Source organism: Portunus trituberculatus, chromosome 17, assembly GCF_017591435.1.
Source record: "Portunus trituberculatus isolate SZX2019 chromosome 17, ASM1759143v1, whole genome shotgun sequence".
Lineage (NCBI taxonomy): Eukaryota > Metazoa > Arthropoda > Malacostraca > Decapoda > Portunidae > Portunus > Portunus trituberculatus.
In genome coordinates this window covers 31,235,025-31,260,724 of record NC_059271.1, presented here as the reverse complement: position 1 = coordinate 31,260,724, position 25,700 = coordinate 31,235,025, and the positions used below count along the sequence as shown (strand labels likewise).

General features: G+C 39.1%; 1 protein-coding gene across 1 annotated transcript in view; it reads left to right on the top strand.

The window, feature by feature from the left end:
* Positions 1-7,533: 7,533 nt before the first annotated feature.
* Positions 7,534-25,700, top strand: part of LOC123504905 (glutamate receptor 2-like) — a 25,477-nt gene continuing 7,310 nt past the window's right edge. The window contains exons 1-9 of the mRNA XM_045255810.1: positions 7,534-7,717; positions 8,096-8,316; positions 8,843-8,869; positions 9,047-9,274; positions 10,955-11,059; positions 12,960-13,142; positions 16,335-16,493; positions 24,608-24,794; positions 25,208-25,422. Of these exons, the coding sequence (XP_045111745.1) occupies positions 7,534-7,717; positions 8,096-8,316; positions 8,843-8,869; positions 9,047-9,274; positions 10,955-11,059; positions 12,960-13,142; positions 16,335-16,493; positions 24,608-24,794; positions 25,208-25,422 (1,509 nt within the window). The remainder of the gene's footprint in view (positions 7,718-8,095; positions 8,317-8,842; positions 8,870-9,046; positions 9,275-10,954; positions 11,060-12,959; positions 13,143-16,334; positions 16,494-24,607; positions 24,795-25,207; positions 25,423-25,700) is intronic.

Genomic DNA, 25,700 nt, shown 5'->3' with positions numbered 1-25,700 from the left:
ATCACCACCACCACTGCTCTTCCCCTCTCATATCCTATATTTTCACCCTCGCGTTCATCACCATTTCTCGCAAACACTATTACTTTTTTCCCTGCCGGCAACGCACAAGTACCAGCCACTACGTAGCGCAATGCCATCACCACCAATACCACCCCCGCCGCCGCCATAAATGTCACTGTAGTATTGAGAGCTCTTTTTATCTTGACTCCATGTGCTCCGTCACTTGAGAAAATATCACAAAAACATTAGTGTCTTCAAACGATCTCTCTCTCTCTCTCTCTCTCTCTCTCTCTCTCTCTCTCTCTCTCTCTCTCTCTCTCTCTCTCTCTCGTACACACACACACAAAGGATTTCTTCATCCCATCTCCCTCCAGACCATTGCACTCGCATTGCCCTCTGGCAGTGCCATCCTTCCGCAGCTCCCTCACAGATGCTGCACCACACCGCCTCACCGTCACGTCTACATTATGTTAATATTCTCTTTCGGTTATTTGAGATCAAGGTGTTGTCACTATCACGCTTGTGTGTTTTTATGTCAAGTTTATATATTACATCTGACTACGTACATATAGAGATTCTTTCATGAAAACTGAACAGAAAAATATTCCCAGAACCAAATTTTATAGTCATGAGTTACTCTTGGAAATATTTTAGGAAGAATCTTGTATATGAAATATTGGTGGAAGGAGGGGGGAGGGAAGAGGAATTTAATTAGGGGACTTGTGATATACGGTTTTCAGTGAGTGTGGCAACAACATACCAAGAATTACATGAAATTTTATAGGAATCGAGACGGCAGTTGGAATCGGGAATGAAGTAAAACATTTTTCACTAAGAACACACTGAAATTTATCACTGTAATGAAGAAGTGGGAAATGCACATAGGTTTTAATACCACTGACATTCACGGGGTATTCTTAAGTCAATGAGAAAATCAAACTGATAATCTGGAAACAACAAGTATGAGGAGAGAATTAACTATCGAGGCGGCAAGCAGAAGACATATGGACAGCAACGAGATCAGGTTTTCTTTAAAGTGTGAAGAGAAGACAAGCATAATACTCTGTGAATTGATCTGCCGGTCCGTAATAAAAAACAAACAAACACAAGCGAAATTAAATGAAGATTGGCTCGAAGAGACTGGTAATCCGAGTGACTGATTAGGTCATTACGAACATGCAATCTTAATACACTTAGATATATCGTATACTTACATATCATATACAAGTAAAATTTGAGAATGATCGAAAACAAATGAATAATCGTAAATGCCTGTTAGATACCGGCATGAAATAAATATGGAGAAAATTATGCAACATTAATGCAGACTTGGTTGAGGAAAATTAATTAAGTATGAAAGCACTATGTATTGACTCTTTCAAATGTTCACAGTCGAACATTAAAGGGAAATATCTGTAAGACACATAATACCACGTAATTAAAATGAAAAAAAAAAAAAAAACAGAAATATAGTCCTGGTGAAAAGAATTAACTTAGAAGTAACAACATACAATGCTTCACTACAAAACTGGTTGTGATTATGGTATGTTAGAGAGAGAGAGAGAGAGAGAGAGAGAGAGAGAGAGAGAGAGAGAGAGAGAGAGAGAGAGAGAGAGAGAGAGAGAGAGAGAATACAGCCAACATAGTGTAATCTGTACATAGGAAAGATAAAAATTCAGTGCATTCATCTCACAACGTAATGGTAAACAACTAATTATGTGACAACCAAAAAAAAAAAAATATATATGCAAGAAATAAAACTATAGATGATATGTAGCACACGTAGAAGTCAGAAATATAAAAGAAAATATAAAAAAAAACAGCACAATAAGTAATACAAAACGTTAATACTGAGACGTCATCACTAATAGGTAGACAACTGAGTATGGAATATGATTGAAGAAAATATGTATAGGAATTACGATAGTGGGAATAAACAAAGGCATATCAAATCAACCCCTTTAGTACTGGGACGCATTTCTACCTTGAATTTTTGGTATGGTTAGAAGATTTTATTGACATTTGGAAGGGTCTATTTAGGTCAAAAGATTAATGGCCACAGTCTTCACTATTTTAATCCCCATATAAGTTTCTGAATCTTTATAAAATCACCCAAATAGTAAGTACAATGAATATGGAAACGCGTCATGGTACTGAAGTGATAAACTGAAATAGAAAGTGGAAGGAAAATAAGACATTAGAACGTGGTGAGGACGTAATAAAAGACTTACGAGTATATGAACACTTTTTTTACGAATACACAGGAAAAAAAAAAAACGTGGATCAGTAATACTTGCCGGAAAGAGAAAACGGCAAAGTTGTAAATAGAGGATTTGTGAAAGTAATCTCTAAAACCTATAAATTACAAGAAAAACACACTAAGCCTGTAGTTTGTGAATAATATACTTTCCCATGTAAATTTTTCTTTCGCAAATAAAACTGAGAAAAATTAACTTAATAAATATTTCTTCCTTGCAAAACACTTCTAATTTGACTTGACATTTGACATAATGCAACACAACACAGCACCTCACTCTCTATCACAGGGGCAATTATTCTTTAGCTACGACATTTTAGAGGTTTCAAATCAACATAGGTATAAAATGTTTACAGGTGAAGAAAAAATGTCAATTATTTGCGAATAATCTACTTTTCCTTGTAAATTTTCTTTTCGTAAAAAAAAAAAAAGAAAAACTGAGAACAATGAACTCAATAAATCACCAAGAATCGCAAGCTTAATGAACAGATTCCCACCTGGCTGCAACCTTCATTCTCGTTGATTATACCCTTTCAGTACTAGGACGCATTTTCATATTCATTCTGCTTATTATATGGTGATTTTATACAGCTTCAGAAACTCATATGGGTGAATAGAAGATTCTGGCTACTAATCTTCTAACCTCCATAGACCCTTCCTAATGTAAATAAAATCGTCTAATCACATAAAAAAATTCATGATAAAATGCGTTCCGGTACTGAAGAGGTTAATGAAATTTACCAGTTTACAAATTAAACTCAAGATAGGGCAAGTAATTAAGATACCGCTATAAAAATATTTGGAAGGTATTACACATGCTATGGATGTTCAGAGAAATGGTCGAGATACTTTAATATGAGGAAATGTAATATACTTCATTAGATGAGTGGAGGAGCTCTCGCCTTGAAAAATTACTACACTGAGCTCGTCAAATGCCAAGATGTTGCGGTAAAAGTAATGTTTATTTTTACATGAGAATCTTCAGAATAGTGGTAAAAGTACATTGATATTAATAAGTGTAGTGTGACTAGTATCATAAGCAAGAGAACGACAATGATCTAAATCCAAAGAACACCATTATGGGAAAAGTTAAACTGTATAAAGAAGTTTATGAATGATTGTAAATGCCAACCTACGACCATTCACTAATCAATTTATGAAGCAAAATTTGTATAGTACTATGACATTATACAATTGACAACGAACAGAAAAATAAAACATGTTTTCCTGATGTAATGAGGTTCTACTGAGGCTGTTGAGAAAAATAAGGGAAGCTGCAGAAAACAATTATACCAACCATTCTTGAGACATTCTTGACTTCTTTGTGTGGCAATTATGTATGTTAACAAGTTCTCAAAGTTAGTAAAGTAAGACCACAACAATCAAAGGGATAATGATGACAGCATAATTAGTTTATAGTTATCATCATCACCATCATCATTTAAACAACTTCCATTATCTACGTTAGTCTGCTACGTACCCATTCCAATCCACCCCAAGAAGGACCCCTCTCCCCATCTTGTTGTTTGTGTAACCTTCCACCTTTTACCAATCTAGGTTGCCATTTTAACCAAGACTTATAGTTCAAGCCCCATAACAGTAAATTCAAGTTAAGTTAATTTAGATTCGTGAAAGGGATAGACATAAATATGTTCACTAATAGGTTGGTAGATGACTATATGGAGCCAGATGGTAAATGCGAACATGTCAGGGTAGAAATCACAGGAAGAGTGAATATACATGTCGACAATGGTAGCATCAGGATAGTGCTGCATATAAAGAGACTGCAGTTTGTCTGCTTTTTTCCAGACGTTTGGTTTTCTACACACGTTCTTAAATGATTGATTTTTTTTCAGTCAAATTTGCAGGGAGTTATATCAAAAGGTGTTAAAGGACTCGCCTGTTGGACTAGTAACATACATCACACAATGCCAGCCACGTTTCTTTGGTTATATTAATAATAAACCTGACAGATGACCCGATAAGATTCATAGTTAAAATAGGCGAACTTGCGAACTTATCACAGCGATATATATATATATATATATATATATATATATATATATATATATATATATATATATATATATATATATATATATATATATATATAGATATATATATATATATATATATATATATATATATATATATATATATATATATAGATAGATAGATAGATAGATAGATATATAGATAGATAGATAGATAGATAGATAGATATTACTACGAAATCACATAAAAAGCTTATAAATTGAGCAATCCAGGTTCGTCAGGGAATATTATCGAGTGATGTTGAGAGATGTGGACATGTAATAGATACAATTAACAGAGAGAGCAAGCCAGAGAACCCAAACCAATATACTGGAAGGCTGACGGGTGAAGAGCCGATGTAAACCGATAAACGAAGACAAGTCAAGTGGATAAATAGATAAAGCAGCGGGATAAGCATTAGCTGACTCAGATTTCTACGGCTGTATTTTAAACAACGGAATCTTTCACCAACAAACCTTTTTTTATTATCATTACTTGATTAACTGGGGACATTTTCCTTATTATTTTTGATTTACTGCCATATGAATTACTGATATTTTATTTTCCGTCATGTTGATAGTATTTTTAATTGTCTTACGTGAGGCGTTTGCTGCCTTCACTCTCACTACCTAAGTCGTTTTCTGGACGAGGCTCACATTTATAAAAGGACCTCTTCTTAAACACACACACACACACACACACACACACACACACACACACACACACACACACACACACACACACACACACGCACACATACACACGCACACACACACAAGAAATTCACTACTCAAACTACATGGACTTATCGACTCGTGCAATTTAACCACTCATGGGTAAGAAAATGTTACTGCTTGTCCTCCCATGTATAAAGGAGATTTGTCAAGGATTAAAATAAAAACAATGGTCACTCCACACAAGCAGAGTAAAGGATTTTTAAAGGGGTTGTCCAAGCTCGTTAAGTGTTATACATATTGATTTTTTTTCTTTTTTTTTTTTTTTGCTTACGTGTTCGTGGTACTTAGCGGCATTCAGCAAGGCTCAGCACCTTCACCTCGACGATCGTCCGTTGCCAAGACGTATAGCTGAGCAGATCACCGATATATGTTGAAAGAGAAATCTTTGGCCGCATATTGCCCATTTTATTCAGGCGTAACGGCAATATTTTGGGGAATTCTATAAAGAAAAAAGTTTCGATTATGAATTATTGTTTCAAATTCCTACGGAAATATATCTTCTTGGCTGAGTGTCGGTGAGCGAGGGAAGAGGAGGAGGAGCAGGGTGGTGGTGGTGGTGGTGGTGGTGATGGTGGTGGTGGCAGCAATGGCGACAGCGGGGGTCGTGGAGGTGGTGGAGATTAAAACGGTGGCTGGGGCGGGAGTGGCCGAGATGGCTGATGATGAGGGCAGGGTGGGTGGCGGTGGAGGTGGTGGTTGGTGGAGCTAGGTACGTGGATGGTGGATGGAGGTGATGATAGAATGACCACCCTCATCTTAGAGTGAGAAATGTTGATACATTAAATGCAATTGTAGGAATTTTTCTTACATTTCAGGTAGGAAATTACGTAAATTTTACGTACTAATTCTTAGCAATTTCAAACGAAAAAGGAAATATTACGTATTATTAGGACCAATTATTATTAAGTTTTATCAGTGGAAGAGAAAAAAGATGACATTTCTCCACTGTTAATGGCTCTGAACTTTGTTCAGTACGAAATAAAAGTGAGAGGCAGAAATTGAGCCTTAAAGTACAGGGTTCTCTGGATGTCGGTGGACAACCTTAGGTGTTCCGTCACAAAGATCTTAAACCTGTGCTACGAGTACACTGCTTCTTCATTGGTTCATCTCTATATGGTCAAAATAAAATTGATCTTGATAGTATAATCACCGATGTTCCTCATCCGGCCTGGGTGGACCGAGATCTCCAATATATAACAACAATTCAGAACCACAGATGAAACAGTGGTGCAGCAGTCCTGTAGGTGCTCTCTCTCTCTCTCTCTCTCTCTCTCTCTCTCTCTCTCTCCTCACGCTGACATTAAGTATGGCGAGTAGAGCACAGCAACACAAACAGTTTTGTTTAACTTTCTCTTGATTTGTATTACCGTCCTTTATAAAATGGAAGAATCCTTAAAGTGTTGAAGAGCTTTTCTTTCCTCTTCAAAGCGAGGAAGGCGTGCACGATGGAGGAGAAGGCAAGCTACAGGAGCATGGGTGTGTGGCTGCTGCTGCGTCTGTGTGTATTGGCAGGCTGCATGACGATCGCCGACTCCACGTCACTCTCAAATTGTAAGTTATATGAGCTGCACTGTTCCCAAAGGTAGCGGGCAAAGCTATGTGGCGTAAAGTGTAAAAAAATAGCATTTCTCCATAATGGTCACAGGTTGAGATATAACAAACAAATGCAAGTATACTCATAACGACCCTGATTCTCTCTGATGTGCGGAAAGGTGCGTCATATCTTGACTAGTCTTATTCAGTCGCCGTCTCCCAGTGTATTGTGGGTAGCAATGGAGAGTGGTGCATGATGCCTGCCTTTCCGTAGCGTCAGCCGGGCGGGCGGTAGCTGCTGTCTTGACGAGTCTGGGTGTGCGCCAAGTGGTTGTCCTCTCCCCCAATCACCCCAGCCGCCCCCGCCGCTACTCCCACCCTCATATCGGCCCGCCAAGCAGCTCTCGCGCCACAGGTCAGGAGCAGCCAGACCCTGTTATTCCGTCCTGCAGTGTGCATCGCTACATGTCTCCATGACTCCTGATCGTCGTGCAGAGTCTGTGTTGCGGTCATTGTTGCACTATACTTCCATTACCTAAGCCTACAGTCACCGGTATACAATGCACATATGCACCAACTCTCACTTCCATTTCCTTCGCATGTCTGTTCTCTGCATCAAGATCTTTTTCGTATATTGCATTTTTATGGTACACAAGAGCTTCTTTCAGTCTATATACCTATATTTTCAGACAAATCATCATCTTGCGTTCAGTATCAATCTCTACTAATGTTGTCTACACCATTTCACCGCCGTTGTTTAACCCATCAGTACACGTATATTAACAAGGCGTGTGCTTGATTCGGGTTCAGGAATTACCACCACACGTCATACACATTTAGATGCTACAAATCAGAGATGAGCTAACCAAATAAATAATTTTCCTCTGAACAACAGAATGATAAAAGGGTAGCGTTATCTTAAGTATTCCTATACATAGTGGTGGCAAGAATTCCCTTTCTTCTCTATACGCCATGCGGGCAGAGGACAGAATGGAGGAGGTGGTGCGCTCGCTGTGTGAGGGAGGTATCCAGGTCAGCTTGTCTGCTCTGCCGTCCTCCATCGCCGGTTTCTCCGCCACCCCGCCAGTCGTATCGCATCGCGGAGGTGGCAGCGCACAACCAAGCCGTCCCCCCCAGGCAGCCTCCCTCAAAGGTGGTACGTGTAAACAATGTCCCTTTTCCTTTTTGGCAGCGATCGCCGCGCCTCCCACACCGGTCAGAGGAGAATGACGGGCCATTCATAGTCTTCACACCTTGTGCTACACATTCCTTTCTAAAAGCCTGGATCGATACCAAACAGCGCAACAACAAACACAATCAAATATACAAATATAGAAGTGTTTATATCAAATATGAATCGTACATTATGAATATTAGAGCGAATTCTGACTATAATTATCAAGAACTGAGTACGCTGATAAACTGCTTGTGTTTACTTGTAAGGTATTAATATCGGGCCAGTGGCTAATAGAGTGGTGAGTAATTAATAGCAAGTCTGGCGTGAACACGAGCATCAACAAAGCCCCGTCGGCAGGAGCGTCCGCAGCGACCCGGCCCCCCCCAAAGGAGGAAGGGACGACTCAGGTTCCAACTAGAGACGGAGGCGATATGGCGAGCAACTACACAAAGACTACGAGAGACGAGGCAGCCAGGATCCTGGAGAGTTTCATGTTATACACATGGGGGGCGGTCAGTACAAGCTCCGGCGTGCTGGTAGCAGGGGAGGCGAGTTGGGTGACCCAGGTGGCAGTGTGGGTACGTAAAGTGTACAAAAGTGTGCCGTGATTGGAGGTAAATCAAGTGTAGCGAAGAAAGTTTTAATTTGTTGGATAATTTTCTAGCCATCAGATCGTAATGGGTTTCAGGCATGAATGTGTTTGACTAGAAGTAGTGTCTTACAAGCGGCTCATCTGGACTTTGCTGGCCACCTCCTTGGCAGCCCAACCCTTGGCTTTACTTGACTTAATTTACTCATGATTTAGACTCAAATCTTTTCGCTCCCGTAGTTATTTGATTCGTATCCTACGCTGATAAAATCCTTCTACAATAAGTCAATTTCATGGAGGAAGTGATAATCAGAAGGAGGAGGAGGAGGAGGTACAGGATGATGATGATGATGATGATGATGATGATGATGAGGAGGAGGAGGAGGAGGAGGAGGAGGAGGAGGAGGAGGAGGAGGAGGAGGAGGAGGAGAAATAGAAAGACATTAGAATGATAACTCTAATAATACTAATGACGTCGTTCATGATAAGTAATGGTTTTCATGTTCCTTTTTCAGATAAACCAGAAAACATTACTGAGACAGGTAGGGCCTTTTGATGTTATATTTTGTTGTGAGCACAATGAGCATCCCATCTAGTTTTCATTTATTTTTTAATTTTATCACTTTGCTCACTAATTTAACGGTAAACACGTGAGCAACATCTAGTCGATATGAATACAATATTTCATAAGTAAATGTATAAATATCTTGTCCCTACAGGACCAAATTTTGGTGCTTTATCCTACACACGGCCGAGTAGAAAAGCATTCCTTGGTGCCTCATATACGCCTTGCTGCCAAGGTGATCTTACTGGAGCGGAATGAATTCCAGCCTGGTAACGGAAGTGTTGGTGGCGGCGGTGCAGAGCATGACAATGCGTCGCTGTCTTCCTGTTCGTTCTTCATTGAACAAGCGACATTACTGAACGGCGGAGTTTACACCTTTAGGGTATGTTCTAGACTCTTTAAATGCCTGTCACACCTTGACGATTTATAATACTTATGGTTAGCGTACGAATAAGTTATGGATATGCTGTTCCATCATTAGGGGCAAGTAAAAGTATGGCGCCGTGCGTTGGTGTGCTCAGGGAGCGCCAGAAACTTTTGAAAATGCACAAAATTCTCTACGTACGCAAGCATATAGCTAGTACATTGGACATAGGCTGGAGATATGTTAGAGACTCGTAAGGCGATCGTCATCATTTGTTCTCTGATCGCTGCTCAAGCGTTTGTATTCGTTGATATGATGGCCAGCGTACCCAGAACACACTGCTCTCGTGTATATAATAATCAATGGACGTGTACTAAACGTCCCTCCCTGCACCTGTATTTCCGGCTTCCTACGACTTGTTTTCTTTAAAGAGGGAGGTATCGAGGCATTTGCTCTCTAATTTTGGCTGACGCTTTTCTTTTTTGTAGAGAACCAGCACTCAACTGAGCCTTTTTTTTTTCTTTTCTTTTTTGCCTTGGCTGGCCCTCTTTCCTACATAAAGAAAAAAAATGTACACCTCACATGCAACGCATACCTGTGCGTTGGACGTGACAGCAACGAATGCAAAACGTACATAATGTGTCGAAAATATACATATTGCGGGAATATTGTGTTTGGAACGTTTTAGAGCGGTTGGCTATAAAAAGACCCCTTCATCAGAGGAAACCTTCATTTTGTAGGTAGCATCCTCTGTGAAGAGATGGAGCGTGAGAAAATGTTAAGAAAGCACCAGCTTGCTGTCCTGCAACATCAGAATAACTTCATAGATTTGACACTGTATCAGATGTTGGTTTCTGGTCATTGATCTCTTGCCCATTGCTGGAATACTTGTAGTTGTGACATTAAATGTCCCTGCAGTAACCTTTTTATACAGCTGACATACGTCACGTACATAAGAATTCATAAGAAAATGAGGGATGCTGCAAGAGGCCATCAGGCCTGCCCGTGGCAGTCCCTATCTATTTCCACCATCATTCCGGTCCATGTATTTCTCTTATTTTGTTTTATAGCTGCCGATTGACTTACCACTAACAACTCGATGATTGATGAACGTACGTTACTCGATCGTCATGTGTATGGTACTCGGTTGTTGAGTGTTCGTTCCTCACACGTTCCTCACGCGTTCAGTAATTCACCATTCGTTGTCATACTTTATGCAATCGTTTCATATCAGTTCGCAATATGTTATGGACACGTTTAGTTTGCTACTCGTACACGCTAAACATACGATAGGCATGCGTTCTGTTTATGTTGAATACAGGCCGAAAGAACGAAGAGTTCAGCGTGAACCAACGATACACATACGCTATGCATTCGTATCTTTTAAATCGTCCAGGTGTGACAGGGGTTTTACATCATGATGCCTTAACATCTTGTAATGCATTCTGCCTCATTTCTTTTGTTGTTGGTAATTCAACAACAGAATAATTACTTTCATGAATAAAACATCTTTATTCCTATTCCGTAATACATATTTTGAAGTAGCAAAGCAATAGTCTACATACATATAATTTTTCTAAATACATCATATTAATGGTACATCATATTAATGGTATCGTGATGCGTTTCAACATATCACCTTGGAAGTGTTTCATTGTTTGCACACCAGCTCAAGGTCTGATTATTCTCATTTCACAGACAGGTGGATGCTGGCTTAGAAACCATACGCTGTTCATTAGTCAGCCTCTGCTACCGGAAACTCGGAGCTTGCGAGGCGCTCCTGTAGCCGTAGTCATCATTAAGGTAGGTTGTCTGACGCCTCCTTAAGCTTGCATCCTTGAGTGTGGCGGGGTGTCCACATGCTGCCGGCATGCATAATGACCGGCAATGCAGACTGCAGACTGGTAGGAACTATGTTGGGCTAAGTAATTCGAACTCTGGGAACAAGACTATCGCGGATATATGTTAACATGGATATCACATGCTTCGGTGTGGCAGAGAATATCTTAGTTTCATAATAAACGTGAAACAATAAGCATCTCAACCGACATCTTGCACCAGCTAGCGTGAGTTATGACAAGGTGTGCGGAACTGAGTGTGCAGTGACGGAAGGATGCGTCGGTTCTTTTCTACATGTAACACTCTTTGAACTTGGCTTTCAACTTTATTTCTTTTTTATAATAGTATCATTCAGGACTATTTGAAGGGCTATGTCGCTCTTTCTAAAGTATAGTTTATTGTCGTTTAGCTGCCTACGTTCCTCGATACATTTCCATATATAGTGATTTTTCCCCTCAACCTCTTTTATTTTAGATTTTCAAAGATTCTTATCAATATTTTCTATGCTTCCTTTGTTTCTTTTGGCAACATCAACAAGAAGTTCTCCAATGAAGCTTATATCTTAAGGTTCAATGCCTGACGTCATTACTGAAACTTATTTGGCTATAATGAAATTAGAACACACACACACACACACACACACACACACACACACACACACACACACACACACACACACACACACACACACACACACACACACACACACACACATATATATATATATATATATATATATATATATATATATATATATATATATATATATATATATATATATATATATATATATATATATATATATATAAAACCCAGTCACCACATTCCACCCTCACCAACCTCCGCCCCTACCAATATTTCAATCTGATCATGCTTCACAATCCCACGCAAATCAAGCAGCCACGCAAATACTGTTGCATTCACGTTAACGAAACTCTGTGTCCAGTGATACGGTTCATGAATTTCCATTTTTATTAAATCCTCAATATTAACTGAAGCAGTTAACTAGCTTTAGGTGAGTGCAATTTGTTGGTTTACTGTTCTATTCCTTTTGTATTACTGTTTTTTTTTTTTATGTGAGTGGAAATTTTGATTTTAATTAACTTTTCGGTTCATAACGTTGATTTGTTTGTGTGGGAGTTGAAATCTTAATATGTGTGTCTTCTATATACTGTAGATTTTGATATTGTAGTTGTATTTATGTTGCGTTAGGTATCTGATAAAAGGATACACACTGATAGATTCAGCGCAATGTATGTTACAAATGTACACATTAAATGAATTCGAGTTCAGCTTAAGACGCCGTTGACTGATACATGTTGGGTAGTTGATAATGTACATAATTTTCTCAGGATATTGAATTCCCGCTGGAGTCTTCGGATGTCTGTTAATGTATTATTAAACAATCCACCCTCTGAAGAAACCTATCAGGTAAAACATCGTCGCTTTTACTTACAAACACAAAAATAACAACATAAGAAATGTTAGGAAGCTGCAAGAGACGATCAGGCCGACCTTTGACAGACCGTTTGTAAACAAAACTATTTAAACCCACCTATCATCCTCATTCACAAATTTGTCTCATCTTATATATATATATATATATATATATATATATATATATATATATATATATATATATATATATATATATATATATATATATATATATATAAGGATGTCTGCTTTTTTGCATGCTGAACATGGAAGGGAGACATTTACTTCATAATATGAAAAAGTTTATCATGTATGATATCACAATGTTTATTCAGGAATTCAGAGAGGCCCTTGATTCTTGCTAACTGTGCACGAAATTGAAATATTTTCAATATTTCATAATCTAAACTTTTTACCATCGCTAAAGAATTTCTTCGAGGCGATACGTGTGGGGCCCCGCAGAGCCTACCTGGTTGGCTACCTTGGGAAACTAATCAACGCCCTGGCGAAAATCCTTCACTTTCATTACAACATCCTCGAAGGCACCAGCTTCGGCGTCAAGTCCTCCAACGGCTCATACGACGGCGTCATTGGTCACATCGAGCGGGAGGTGAGTGAGGGACAGGGAGCGGTGGCATAGGTGGCAACCCAGAGAGACATAGAACGAAATTTTGAGACTCCTAAAGAGACACTTACGTTGCACTTCTGCTAGTAAAAGAAAAAAAAAAAACATACACCTTATCTTATTCAAGTAGCAGATTAACGAGATTTCTATACTATTAACAGGAAACAAGCGCTAGCGAAAATCGTTTAATAATCTTTGTAGTTTTCGAAAATAGTTGTAGTGAGAAAACATTTTTTTTCTTTTCTGAATATGGGACAAGATCGCTCCGTGTCTTCCTGTTCATGCTGACCAGTCATTAGAATGCAATGTGACGAAACTGTGATCGACCAACATGACAGCCAGGCTACCAACCACTCCTTTCCCAGCAATTTCCTTCTGGCACTTTTGTTTCGATCTCATTACTTATTTTCTTTTACATATTATTCGTTTTCTTTTTCACTTTCGTTTTAACACATAATTTTCCCTTTTCCTTTTTTTCTTTCTCTTTTTTTTATTTGTTAATTTTCCTCTCGACCTAAGCCTTCCAAGCATTGGTTTAACACAGCCTGTACTCGCGCTACATATGCTACAGAGGTTACCCACAAATGGTACTTGAGCCTTCCATCACCTGAAACTAATGGACTTTTACTCCTGCCCAGAATCATGCCAGGTCTGTATAGAGGTCTTACTCATCCATGTATGCAATATGTTTTGCATGTTTGTGGGGTTCTGTTCATACTGCTATTTTAGGCAGGATGGAATAAAAAAAACCTTTTCACTTTATCAACACCTCTCTTATTATTTTCAGCCTCATTCTCACCGCCGCAATGTCGCATCCTTTATCTTTTACCACTATTGTTTATACTAACTGCTTTTCTAATCTTCCGAAATGCAGGTCTGCCTTAATTCCGTGGTTTTGTTGAACAAGATTATCTTATTTCTGTCATCCATCTTCTGGCTACCTCTGTATTGCAAGAGTTAACCGGTAATCTCAATAATTTTTCCCTTTCTCTGATGGATTCTGAAATCCCCTGCCTGCTTCTGCATTTTCAGCTTTATATGACTTAGCTAATTTAGGAGGGAGGTTTCATTATCTCATTATCTTAGATCTTCACCACTAACACGAGAGAGAGAGAGAGAGAGAGAGAGAGAGAGAGAGAGAGAGAGAGAGAGAGAGAGAGAGAGAGAGAGAGAGAGAGAGAGAGAGAGAGAGAGAGAGAGAGAGAGAGAGAGAGAGAGAGAGAGAGAGAGAGAGAGAGAGAGAGAGAGAGTGTTACAGAAAATTTACTTCGTGAAAACTCGTGTTTTGAGTGACTTAGAAGGTGTTTCATTAGGATGTTTGCCTCTTGAACCTTAGTGGCACTATCCTTGTTCCGGCAAGGCACTTTCCTTCTGCAGGATAGAACACTGACTTTCCTGCCAGAGTGAGGAAACTTCAAGTCTGGCACACGTCCAGGCGTGGAGCCGCTCATCCCCTAACTCTGCGCCTCACTTCCTTATCGAACTCTGCATTCGTGTTTCCATAAGTTTCAAAGGGTTCTGGTCTAAAAGTCTTGAAATTGGCTACCTAGATTAAGTTTTCTTGAAAAGAGTGACTCAAATTCCCCCTCCCACCCCACTAGCAAAGACAAAATTCCAGAGGTAATTTGGTAATCGTTGAAAGGTTTGTATAAATACGACATGATACCGATATGAGATTGTGATGGGAGGAATTCTGAGGCTGGTTATAGGAGTCACCATATAAGATTATAAATTTTGAATGAAGATGGGTGTGCGAAGCTAGTTGCATATAGTTTTGTGTGAAGGAAAAAAACTATCTTTAAACTGTAGGCTGTGACTGTCCGTCCCCTTGGGTTGTGATACACAGGGTGGAAATCTTCAGTGAAGTTACATTGATTTTAATGATAAGTTCGCAGCATTGCCTGATCCAGTGCTTTAAATCTCATGGGAGTAATTATCGTTTTGGCAGGCGTCTACTGACTCCCTCTCTGAAATAAAGAAAACAAAATAAAAGGGAAAAGAAAGCAATCTGAGGCTGAAACTGCAGTACTAAATATTGGTTCACATTTGGTTAAAGGAACTCCCGCAGAGGAGATATATAACAGGACCAGCCTCAGCCCCGGACAGGATCACAGGCCGCGGCAAGGTTAATCCCCTTCACGACCAGGGAGGCGCTGGGAGCTGGCCAATCTGCGGCCTTCACTTGAAAACGTCCTGCCAGATGGTCCGACGCAGGATCTAATTCATACACCTGCCTGGCGTGCATGAGTTCGTTACAGATTCTTCCTGAGTAAGGCCTTTCCTTGAAATTTAAGAGAATAAATAATTCTCCTGCTTTGACTATATTTTTTTTTACACTAATACTGTTTTCATAATGTGCTCTTCCATACCGAGGAGTTATACAAAAGCTAAAATGTTGGTTACAATTATTCTTTTCTTATTTATTTTTCCGTGAATTGCGTGTATCTCATATATATATATATATATATATATATATATATATATATATATATATATATATATATATATATATATATATATATATATATATATATGGCGGTGGCTCCTTAGCTTATTCTATCCTTTATTCTGTCATCACTGCCTGTATAATCAAAAACAACAATCATGGGAGTAAAAAGTGTGTGTGGATGCGTAACACATCCACACAACAACGAAATGAACTGTATATATGCACGTGCACGAGCACATGGGTGCATGCACACACACACACACACACACACACACACACACACACACACACACACACACACACACACACACACACACACACACACACACACACACACACACACACACACACACACACACACACACACACACACACACACACACACACACACACACACACACACACACACACACACACACACACACACACACACACACACACACACACACATTAGTGTAAAAGGTGTAATATGTATCAACATTTCTTTCTTTCCCTTATCCCGATTTGCAGCCGCTACCCTCTTTACAGCAGCAGCAACACCAGCAATGGGGAGCTATTATTTTGCGTCATCTGTGGCAAAAGACCTCCTTAGTCTTTTCTCTTCTCAATATATGCCACAATAAAAGTGAAAAAAAGACCTTAATCTTACGAAAGAGAACACAATGCGCAGTTTTAGAAATCAGATATTTTTTCTCTTCTGAACCTTTCTAAATTTTGTACACCTACAGGAGGGAGAAATAGGTCTGGCCTCGCTCAGCATCACACACGGGCGATATCAAGCCATCGACTTCACCACGTGGCTCAGATTCCAGCCCAGCCTTTTCGTGACGCGAGGACCCCGCTACCTTAAGGACCCAATGGCTGTGTTCAGACCTTACTCGTGGCAGGTGATAGACGCTCTCTTCCCTCAATCCTCTATCTCTCACTCTTCTTCCCTTACTCTTACTTTACCAATGCCAGTCTTTTTCACTGAACTCTCCTTACTCTCACTCACTTTGTTTCAAGTAACAAAGAGTTAGCTTTCTGCTTTCATTGTCCCAGTGTATACCATGTCACCAACTCCTATTTCCTTGTCGTACTCTTCTATATTGCTCTCACCCTTGTAGGAAGCAAAGGATTCTCTCTCTTGCTGTCTCAAAGTATATCACATTCTCTCTCTCTCTCTCTCTCTCTCTCTCTCTCTCTCTCTCTCTCTGTCTCGACAGATGAATGACTCGTTTGCTCTCACCCTTTTCACAGATGATTCACACGCCTTGCTATGCTCTCTTCCTCCCTGTCTGCCTCTCTCTCTCTCTCTCTCTCTCTCTCTCTCTCTCTCTTCATTGCATCAGACGAGTCGCTCTTCTCCCTTCATCTAAAAAGCACCGTGACCAAGTCATTTATACTGCTTTAATATTCCTTTAAGTTTTTCAATCACAATGCATTTCGTACTGTTACGGATACTATCACTTTGCTGTGGTTCAATTTCAATCAACGTTACAAATGAAATTCCCAGGAAATATAGTTAAGTTTTAGTTGTCCAGTAAATTACGGATCCGTGTGACCTAATGGACTTCCAACATGCAGTAACCAAGTCATATGGTATTTGCAGCAGTGCACCGCAAGGCCTCATGCTGGCTGCGGAACGTGAATATGAGGTCCAAGTTATTCAACCTGAATATAGCGCCCGAATTTCGGCCGTGTCATGTTTATGAAGAAGAGGCGAACGTAAAGAGCTTTCCTCCCACTCACACGTTTCACAACCACCATCACCACCACTCACCGCTATCAGATGGTGATTTTGAGATAGTTTATGTGCTTGTTTCTGCTTCTTCAATAAAATAAGCCAACATATATGCTTTACCTTCCTCAAAGACGGTAATGACCACTTTAATTTGTGTCTATCTTTCTTTTTCCTATTATTAAGATAAAGCAAAACCATAACCTCTAATCTAATTGAAAGATAGTCAATTCATCTTTCACCTTCAGCGTTGAAATAAAGCAACTATGTAAAATAATGAGGGTTTCTTTTTGTGCAAGACAGCGTTCCTTGCTTTATGGCAGAGCTGTATCTCAGAGACCAAAACTACATTTACCTTGCACCAAAACTGACGAGACAACCCATCATACATTAGGGTTAATCACTGTGTAGTCAAACATTCCCTTTTCACCGCAGCGGCGAGCTTATTGTTGAGGACCAGGATAACAGAACGTTATTATTCCACTGTCTCAAATCTGAGCTGACGAGGAATATAAAAAAGAAACACATTATATAAATTTTATTGTCAGCATAAACAAAGAGAATAATGAAACTTTAGGTAGAGAAAACAATTTAATACGTACAATGTTATAAAAAGTTTTTATAAAAAATCATATTCACTTATTGACATATGAAACATGGTGTTGTTTAAATGAGGCTTAAATTTTCTCCTAGTTGCGTCACGTCCTGGGACACAGTAAGTAAGCTGTGTTAACTATAGACACTCTTTAGTGAGTCAATCAATACGGTTTGTGCGCCAGCAGGTTAATCCCGCTGGCACCACGTGACAGTTGCAGCCTGGCCGAGGGAGGGAGTGCGTGGCGCAGCTCAGTTCTGCAAAATTGACAGTAGCTACTGTTTCCAGGCAGAGCGAGCAAGAGTATCACGAGGATTACTTAAAGCTAACTTACTCATATGACTGGCTAAGTGAGCGGCTCCTTAACTGACTGACCAGATAAACGACGGTTTGACTCACAGACCGATTTGATAACCAATTGATCAACTCATTAACTAAATTGTTGATTGACTGGTGATGATTCCTTAATTGATCTATTGACTGGTTGTTTAACTGACTAATATCTTGTCTTTTATTTACATATTTCAAACTTAAATAAGAAAAAAAATACATATCCAGTCGAAAAAAAGAAAAAAAAATAGAAACAAGTTAATCTAGAAATAGGAGCCAGCACGAAAAAAAATTGAGGCAGATTTCTCCCTGGCAAGAAAGAGACGGGATCCGCTGCCGCCCTGTGGGTACAGTGAGCGATTAATATGCCACGGCTCCCTCAGAATTTCACACCACCGTTGTGGGCTCACTGATTGGCTGACTAACTGACGGATGTATGTACAGTCGCGATACGAACCGAAGTTATTTGCTGGACGCTACATGTGGCCAGATATTTTAACATTTCGTTTTATACTCCTCGATAAAGTGTAGCAAAGTGATGTGATTTCATCATGCAGCTACAGAGCCAGTGTCTAGTGTTCATGTTCTAATAATACAATTTATTATGTACTTTAAACACTATTAACACCCTCTTCACTGTACAACAAGAAATAATTTTATGAAATCAAATGTCTAGAAAGGCAGAAAGCAGTAATGGTCCCGAACCAAGTCCCATTTTTTTTTCTCTGTACCAATGAAGGATAGTAATCAGTTATGGACAAATCTGTAATGTTTTACATCCTTCCTTGAAATGTGCGAATAATTGTCATCTAGCAGCAAAAGCTTCTCAACGCTTGCGATAACATTCATGTCCATAAATAGTCTTCTAATACAGTATTTACCTTATGTGAAATAAGAAAAAAAAATGAAAGGCAACACTGGAATATCTTTGCACCTCGGCATCGCGGTGTTAGCCCAGTTGCCGCACGACTGGTGTCGTTCAAAGCAGCCGTCTTCTGCTTTCCTTTTACTTAATCACCATTTCCTCCCTGACAACGTATTCACCAAACAATTTTACTGTCTAACAATCTACATCCAAATCAATGAAGGTCTCCCCAACGCCTCAACCAATTTAGTCAATGTAACGCAAGCCTGTAATTCTGCAAAATGCATTTTACGATAGGTATTATATGCATTCCTTGTCTCGTGTGCATATTGTAGCACACGCTTATCATGCAAGTCTTCTACAGTAATGTTAAGGCGAATTCGTATGTGCTACTCGGAGGGGTAACGTCAAACTGTTTTTGAAAACATGAAGTATGTATATTATAGCAAAATACAGCTACGTAAACTTCACCTGTCATTATATTCATCCTACGCCACACCCCGAGGACACATGAGCAATCGTGGCTACCTCTTGAATGATTCATAGCAAATACACACATCTGGGCCGCCATGGTACAGTGGAACCATGCGTGCTTTGGGGTGTGAGGGGTCTCCAAGCACACGGGTTCGAATTCTGTCCACGGTCTGAGTGTAGGTTGGGCTTCCTCACTCGGGGCAAGGGTTTTCTAATGGGTGGGTTTTGAGATTGAAGGTACCCTAAAATGTATCCCCTTTAGCCCATAAATTCCCGTGAAAAGCCCACATGTTATAAAAAAAAAAATCCTCCCTAACTTAATTTTTATTGTAAGTACTTTTCTCGGCTATTCATACTAAACAATGGGACACAATTTCTGTTCAAACACTAAAATCTTAAATCTAGTGGAAATAATTAAAAAAAAAAATCTTCCTTGAGACTGACATGAACTGTAAGTTACCACATTACCGTAAAAATTACCCCGAAGTCCGTTATCGATTTGCTATTCAAGAGACTAGATAGTTCAGACTTTTAAGATATTGATCCTGTACATAATAAATGGTGTTTTTTTGTAGTTCCCTTTGCACTCTAGATTAAGACAATCATATTACCCTTCCCGACACAAAGTAATTAAATTTACAGAAAATCCATCTTCAGCGCTCAGCATAATACTTCCATTCCTTTATAAATACTATAGAATCAACCAAACTAAAATATATCTAACCCTCGGCAAGAGATGATGGGTTTCATTAATCAGCGAATCAGTATCTGCCATCTGCACTCAATGGGGCAAGAACTCACAGCTGCTTTAAGTACTCGTTCCAATGAATCGCATAATAATTACAAATTAAACCGAAGCAGCCGTTCTTGTCCGGCCATTAAGACTTTCTCACGTTTAATGAGCAAGTGAATGTCATTTGTATCTAAATGAAACTTTTAAGTTTTCATCGATTCCCCTGACATGTGACTGGCTGACTTCACAATACACTTAATCCCTTATAGATTATTGCTTGTTATAATTGATTTAGCACAATTGGATAATGTGGCACAGTGCTCGCTGACGCAATTCCATTACAACTATACGTCAACGTGGCTATAAAATATGAAACTCTTTATGGATTTCTTTTTCAATCATGTCTTTGAGGTAATGTACTACTGTAGTAAGCCTGACTGATTGAACGAACAACAAGCAAACTCTAAAAAAAACTCACGACTATGGTAAGTACGCTGAAGATTACTAACAATGATGTTAAACGTTTCTTCACACACTTTGTCGCATCGTTAGATTGTATATATTTTAGCATTCCACATATTGAAATGCGAGCCAGTAATTCTCAGCTTTCTAGAATTTACGAAGTCTGGAAACACATAATTATTGAAGTTACCTGTACCAGACCTAAGGTGATCAAACACAAGATCGCATAGTAAAAAAAACTGAGGAAGGGAAAATTTCTGAGATGTTAAAAAATACAGTTTCCCGCAAAGATATGTTGAGACTTGGAACAGTTTAAGTGAAAAAGTGGTGTCAGCAACGAGTGTGCGTAGTTTTAAAGACTGGATAAGTGTAGATATGGAGACGGGGCCACACGAGCGTAAAGCCCAGATAAAACTACAAATAGGTAAATACAACTAGTTAAATACGAGATACACACACACACACACACACACACTCACAATTACAATCTTAAAACCACTGCCAAAATTTCTTCACGTGCTTTCATACTTTTAACCTCTTCAGTACAGGGACGCATTTTTACCGTGAGTTGTGGATATGATTTAACGACTTTATTTACATTAGGAAGGGTCTATGGAGGTCAGAAGATTAATGACCAGAGCCATTACTATTCTAATCCCACATAAGTTTCTGAAGCTGTATAAAATCATCACCAAATAGTAACCAGAATGAATATGAAAAACGCGTTATGGTACTGAAAGAGTGAATAGTGTTGTCCAGGCATGTGTTGACTTTCCGGTTACCTGTTATGACTCTCTTTATCTGCTGCCTCGCGTAACCAGTAACACACATAAATAAGTCTAAGTAATACGGATATATAGCAAATATAAATAAGTGATCTGTAACTCAGGGAGGAAAAACAAAAGGAAGGCATTATTAGCAGAACAACGATAACAGTTAACCACACGAGCTCAATGGCTAATGACTAAAATCACATGTAATTACCAGTGATCAATTAAAGACTCGTGGCCACTTTATAACTGACGGTCGATAGTTATTTCCAGTAATTGTTTCATCGCGAGCAGCTTTTGAAACAAATGTCAGTGTTAATTCTTAGGTGAACAAAGCAACAACGTTTTATTCAAGTGTTATTCCAATTTCTTAAGAACGTAATGTTTAATTGAATAAAAATCTGTATTCCCACATGAACAATTTCAATCAAGAAGGGACTGTTTTGAGTGTCAGAGAATATATCAGACTTCTTTCAAAGCTGTCTACATCAAAATTGTTGTTGCACGTTTTACATATTTTATGGAGTCATTCACTGTATAAGACTACAGGACGTGACAAAGTCATTTAATTAACAATTCCATTAAAAGCCCAGGATGGTGATTAATTTGCATTGTACTTATTCATATTCTTTACAAAACTGTTTCAACTATGTCGACTTAAGATGAAACAAATGATTTCACCATAATTTGTGAAACTTATGTTTTATTTGATAGATGTGCTAAAAGACATTAATAATTACAGGGCATTTTCTGCTTTGAATTACTCAAATTGCCATCTGTAGATATATCAACAAAATTACTGGAACACGATGTTGCTTCAGTGAATTAATGAAATACAAAGAGAACAAACAAATACACTTAGGAATTCTTTTATGTATATCTGTTTCTGTTTTCTTCTATGCCGTGTTCCCACAAGATGAGATTCTCTACATTTTATACAACTACCAACTGAAATGTCTTTTGCGAACACGACATGCTTCACTCTGGAGATCAGCTGCCACACTGCGACACTGGTTTGTATTGACGACAGCTTCTCACGACACTTGCATGCTGCTGTGTACACGCGATGGTAAACCACGATCATTCTCTCTGATAGAGCCGTGTCCACTTGAAGGGCTGTTAACAGCATGGGACACAACACTTTTCTTTGCTGGAAAACCAGTATTTAAGATGAATAGTATCATGGAGACACTCCATATGGCCAGACAAAACATGGGAGCGCAACACAAACCGTGTCCATCACAAGAGATTCGAAATTAGTGTAAAGCGCGAGCGCACACGCGCGAACACACACACACACACACACACACACACACACACACACACACACACACACACACACACACACAGACACACACACACAAATATAGGATGATGAATCTAAAATATTCTTCACAAATATTTTTATCAATAACGTTTATGCCAATGCAGGCGTGTATCTAATGGCTCGTTGCTGTACAGGAGCGCCCAAGGATTCTCACAGGTTGCCAACACAATTCTGAATTCAGTGTGTGTCACTTGAACGCATATAACTGGTGAATGTCCCTTACGAAATGCATGCTTTTACCATAGTAAGTGAACCATCAACGACTAAACACCATCACACCAGCCCACTAGCACAATGGCCAATCAACCCTTAGTGTATTTGATGAAACAATTTAAGGCTGGAATTGAGTTGTAAGCACATCGGTTTGACTCTCGCTACAGATGCGTCACTGTGCCTGCGAGTCATTCTGTAACACTTTCCTTATTACGAGTATTACGTTACTCCTGGATTATTTCACTATTCCACTGCACTTCACACATAAATCAACTAACGTATCATAACGCAAAAATCCTGTGTTATTTTCTTGAACGATACACGCCACGTTTGCAAACACTATTTCGTCAGCCGCAAACAATTTACTTGTCACAAAGCAATTTTGTAAATTCACGCAGTTTTTTTCTTGTGCAGGATAATGCATATTACTTTACCATAAGAAACGATAAATGTAATATATAATACAAAAGTATTATATATTACATTTACAAATCATTGTAATAACATTTTAAGATTTCAGTGAGATACTTCAAATATTCATACTTTTAGATATAATTTGTAATGTGTATTGTTACGCACTGGGATCTAGGGAGTCTCAGTAACAACATCAGATGCAAGGGTTGGTAAAAAATACGTTCGTTTACTACTGTACATTTAAAGGGAATGGGATTTGAAAGTAATAATATGAAAATGACAATGTAAATTAAGATGAAAGCAAGGGATACAACACTGCGGCGGTGAGAAAGAGGCTGATGACAGTCACTTAGAGAAGATAAATTGATAAGACGAAGAGCCTTTGATTCCATTACAGAGTTGTATGAGTAGAATCCTACCATATATGTGAAGCATACCTACTCCTTACATGGACAGATAAGTCTGCTGCACAGAGCTACCAGATAGAAGGCGAAAGATAAAAAAAAAAAAAGAAAAAGAAATTCAGAAACAAATTCATTGCACCAATTCACAGCATAGTTTTGTAGACAATGAAACACCTTTGCTGCAAGAGATTTAGAAAAATTTAAATCTTGAATCCCTTATTCTTTTCAACGAAAAGCAGTTATGATCTGTGTGTGTGTGTGTGTGTGTGTGTGTGTGTGTGTGTGTGTGTGTGTGTGTGTGTGTGTGTGTGTGTGTGTGTGTGTGTGTGTGTGTGTGTGTGCATTCAATTCACGAGCACAAAATTAAATCTGTAATTCCTATTTCATGCTGCAAAAAAAAAAAAGTCATACACACACACACACATATATATATATATATATATATATATATATATATATATATATATATATATATATATATATATATATATATATATATATATATATATATATATATATATATATATATATATATATATATTTTTTTTTTTTCCTCTTCTTCTTGGGAAGGATTAAGGATTAAAGGTTTAATTTTATGCCCTGAGTTGAGCAGAGCTGAGGTAATTTTCTTCCCATGCACTAAATTTACACTTGCCCTGTAGGAACATTTGTTAATCAGTTATATCCGTTACAGATGTGGGTGATGATTATCTTTTTCCTGGTGTTCGCTGCGATGTGGACGTGGTTGCTGTGGAGGTGCGGGATAGATGGTGGCGACGGACGTTCACATCGACTCGAGGTGGATTCAGAGACAATAGTTAGCACGGGGCCGTCGTTCATGTCGGTCTTAGCGCTTGTGTTTAAGACCATTGTATATCAGGGTAAGCGTGCGTTACACTGCTGTGTGCACGCACACACACACACACACACACACACACACACACACACACACACACACACTTTCAACCATACATGCACTAAAAACTTGAATACCAGCAAGATATTCCACTAAGCTTTCAAAATATAAACCAAATCCATTTCCATATTTCATCAGCATGAGGTGAAAATAGATAAGCTGAGGATGAACTCTGAGTTACTGTACATCTATATAGTGATTTATACTCAAGACAAGATAATGATAGTCTAATGCAAACAAATATTCTTGCAAACGTAATTCACAAAATATTCAAATCCCAAGAAAGAAAAATAAGCTTTCATTTCGAATCACTCTTCTTTGTTAGGATACCATCAGTTTCTTCATTTCCTCCCTTTTTCCTTTCCCACCCACGCACAGGCTCCTCACTCCTGCCTCGGGGATCCCCTGGGCGCGCGGCACACGTGAGCACTTGGCTGGTGGTATTGGTGCTGGTAGGAGTGTTCAGCGGCAACCTCACCGCCTTTCTGTTCAGACCCGTCCTTAGCACACCGCCCACCACCATCCACCAGCTCGTCACCCGCGACTGGACCATCAGGCTGGATAAGGCGTATGGCAGCCACGATCTCGTCAAGGTAAATCTGTGTGGCGAGGAGGGAAGGCGGGAGATACGCCTGTCGCCCTTCGTTACCTGATCTGATTGGCAATTTGCAGTCTTCTACTATTTATATATGATTTGTTTTGAAAAATGAGAGTAGTGGAGTTTTTTCAAGATGCGCTCTCTCTCTCTCTCTCTCTCTCTCTCTCTCTCTCTCTCTCTCTCTCTCTCTCTCTCTCTCTAACAGAAATTTCATTTACATTCAAGCTAACTCTGATAACCCACTTGCATTCAAAGTCCTCTGCGTATTCGTTA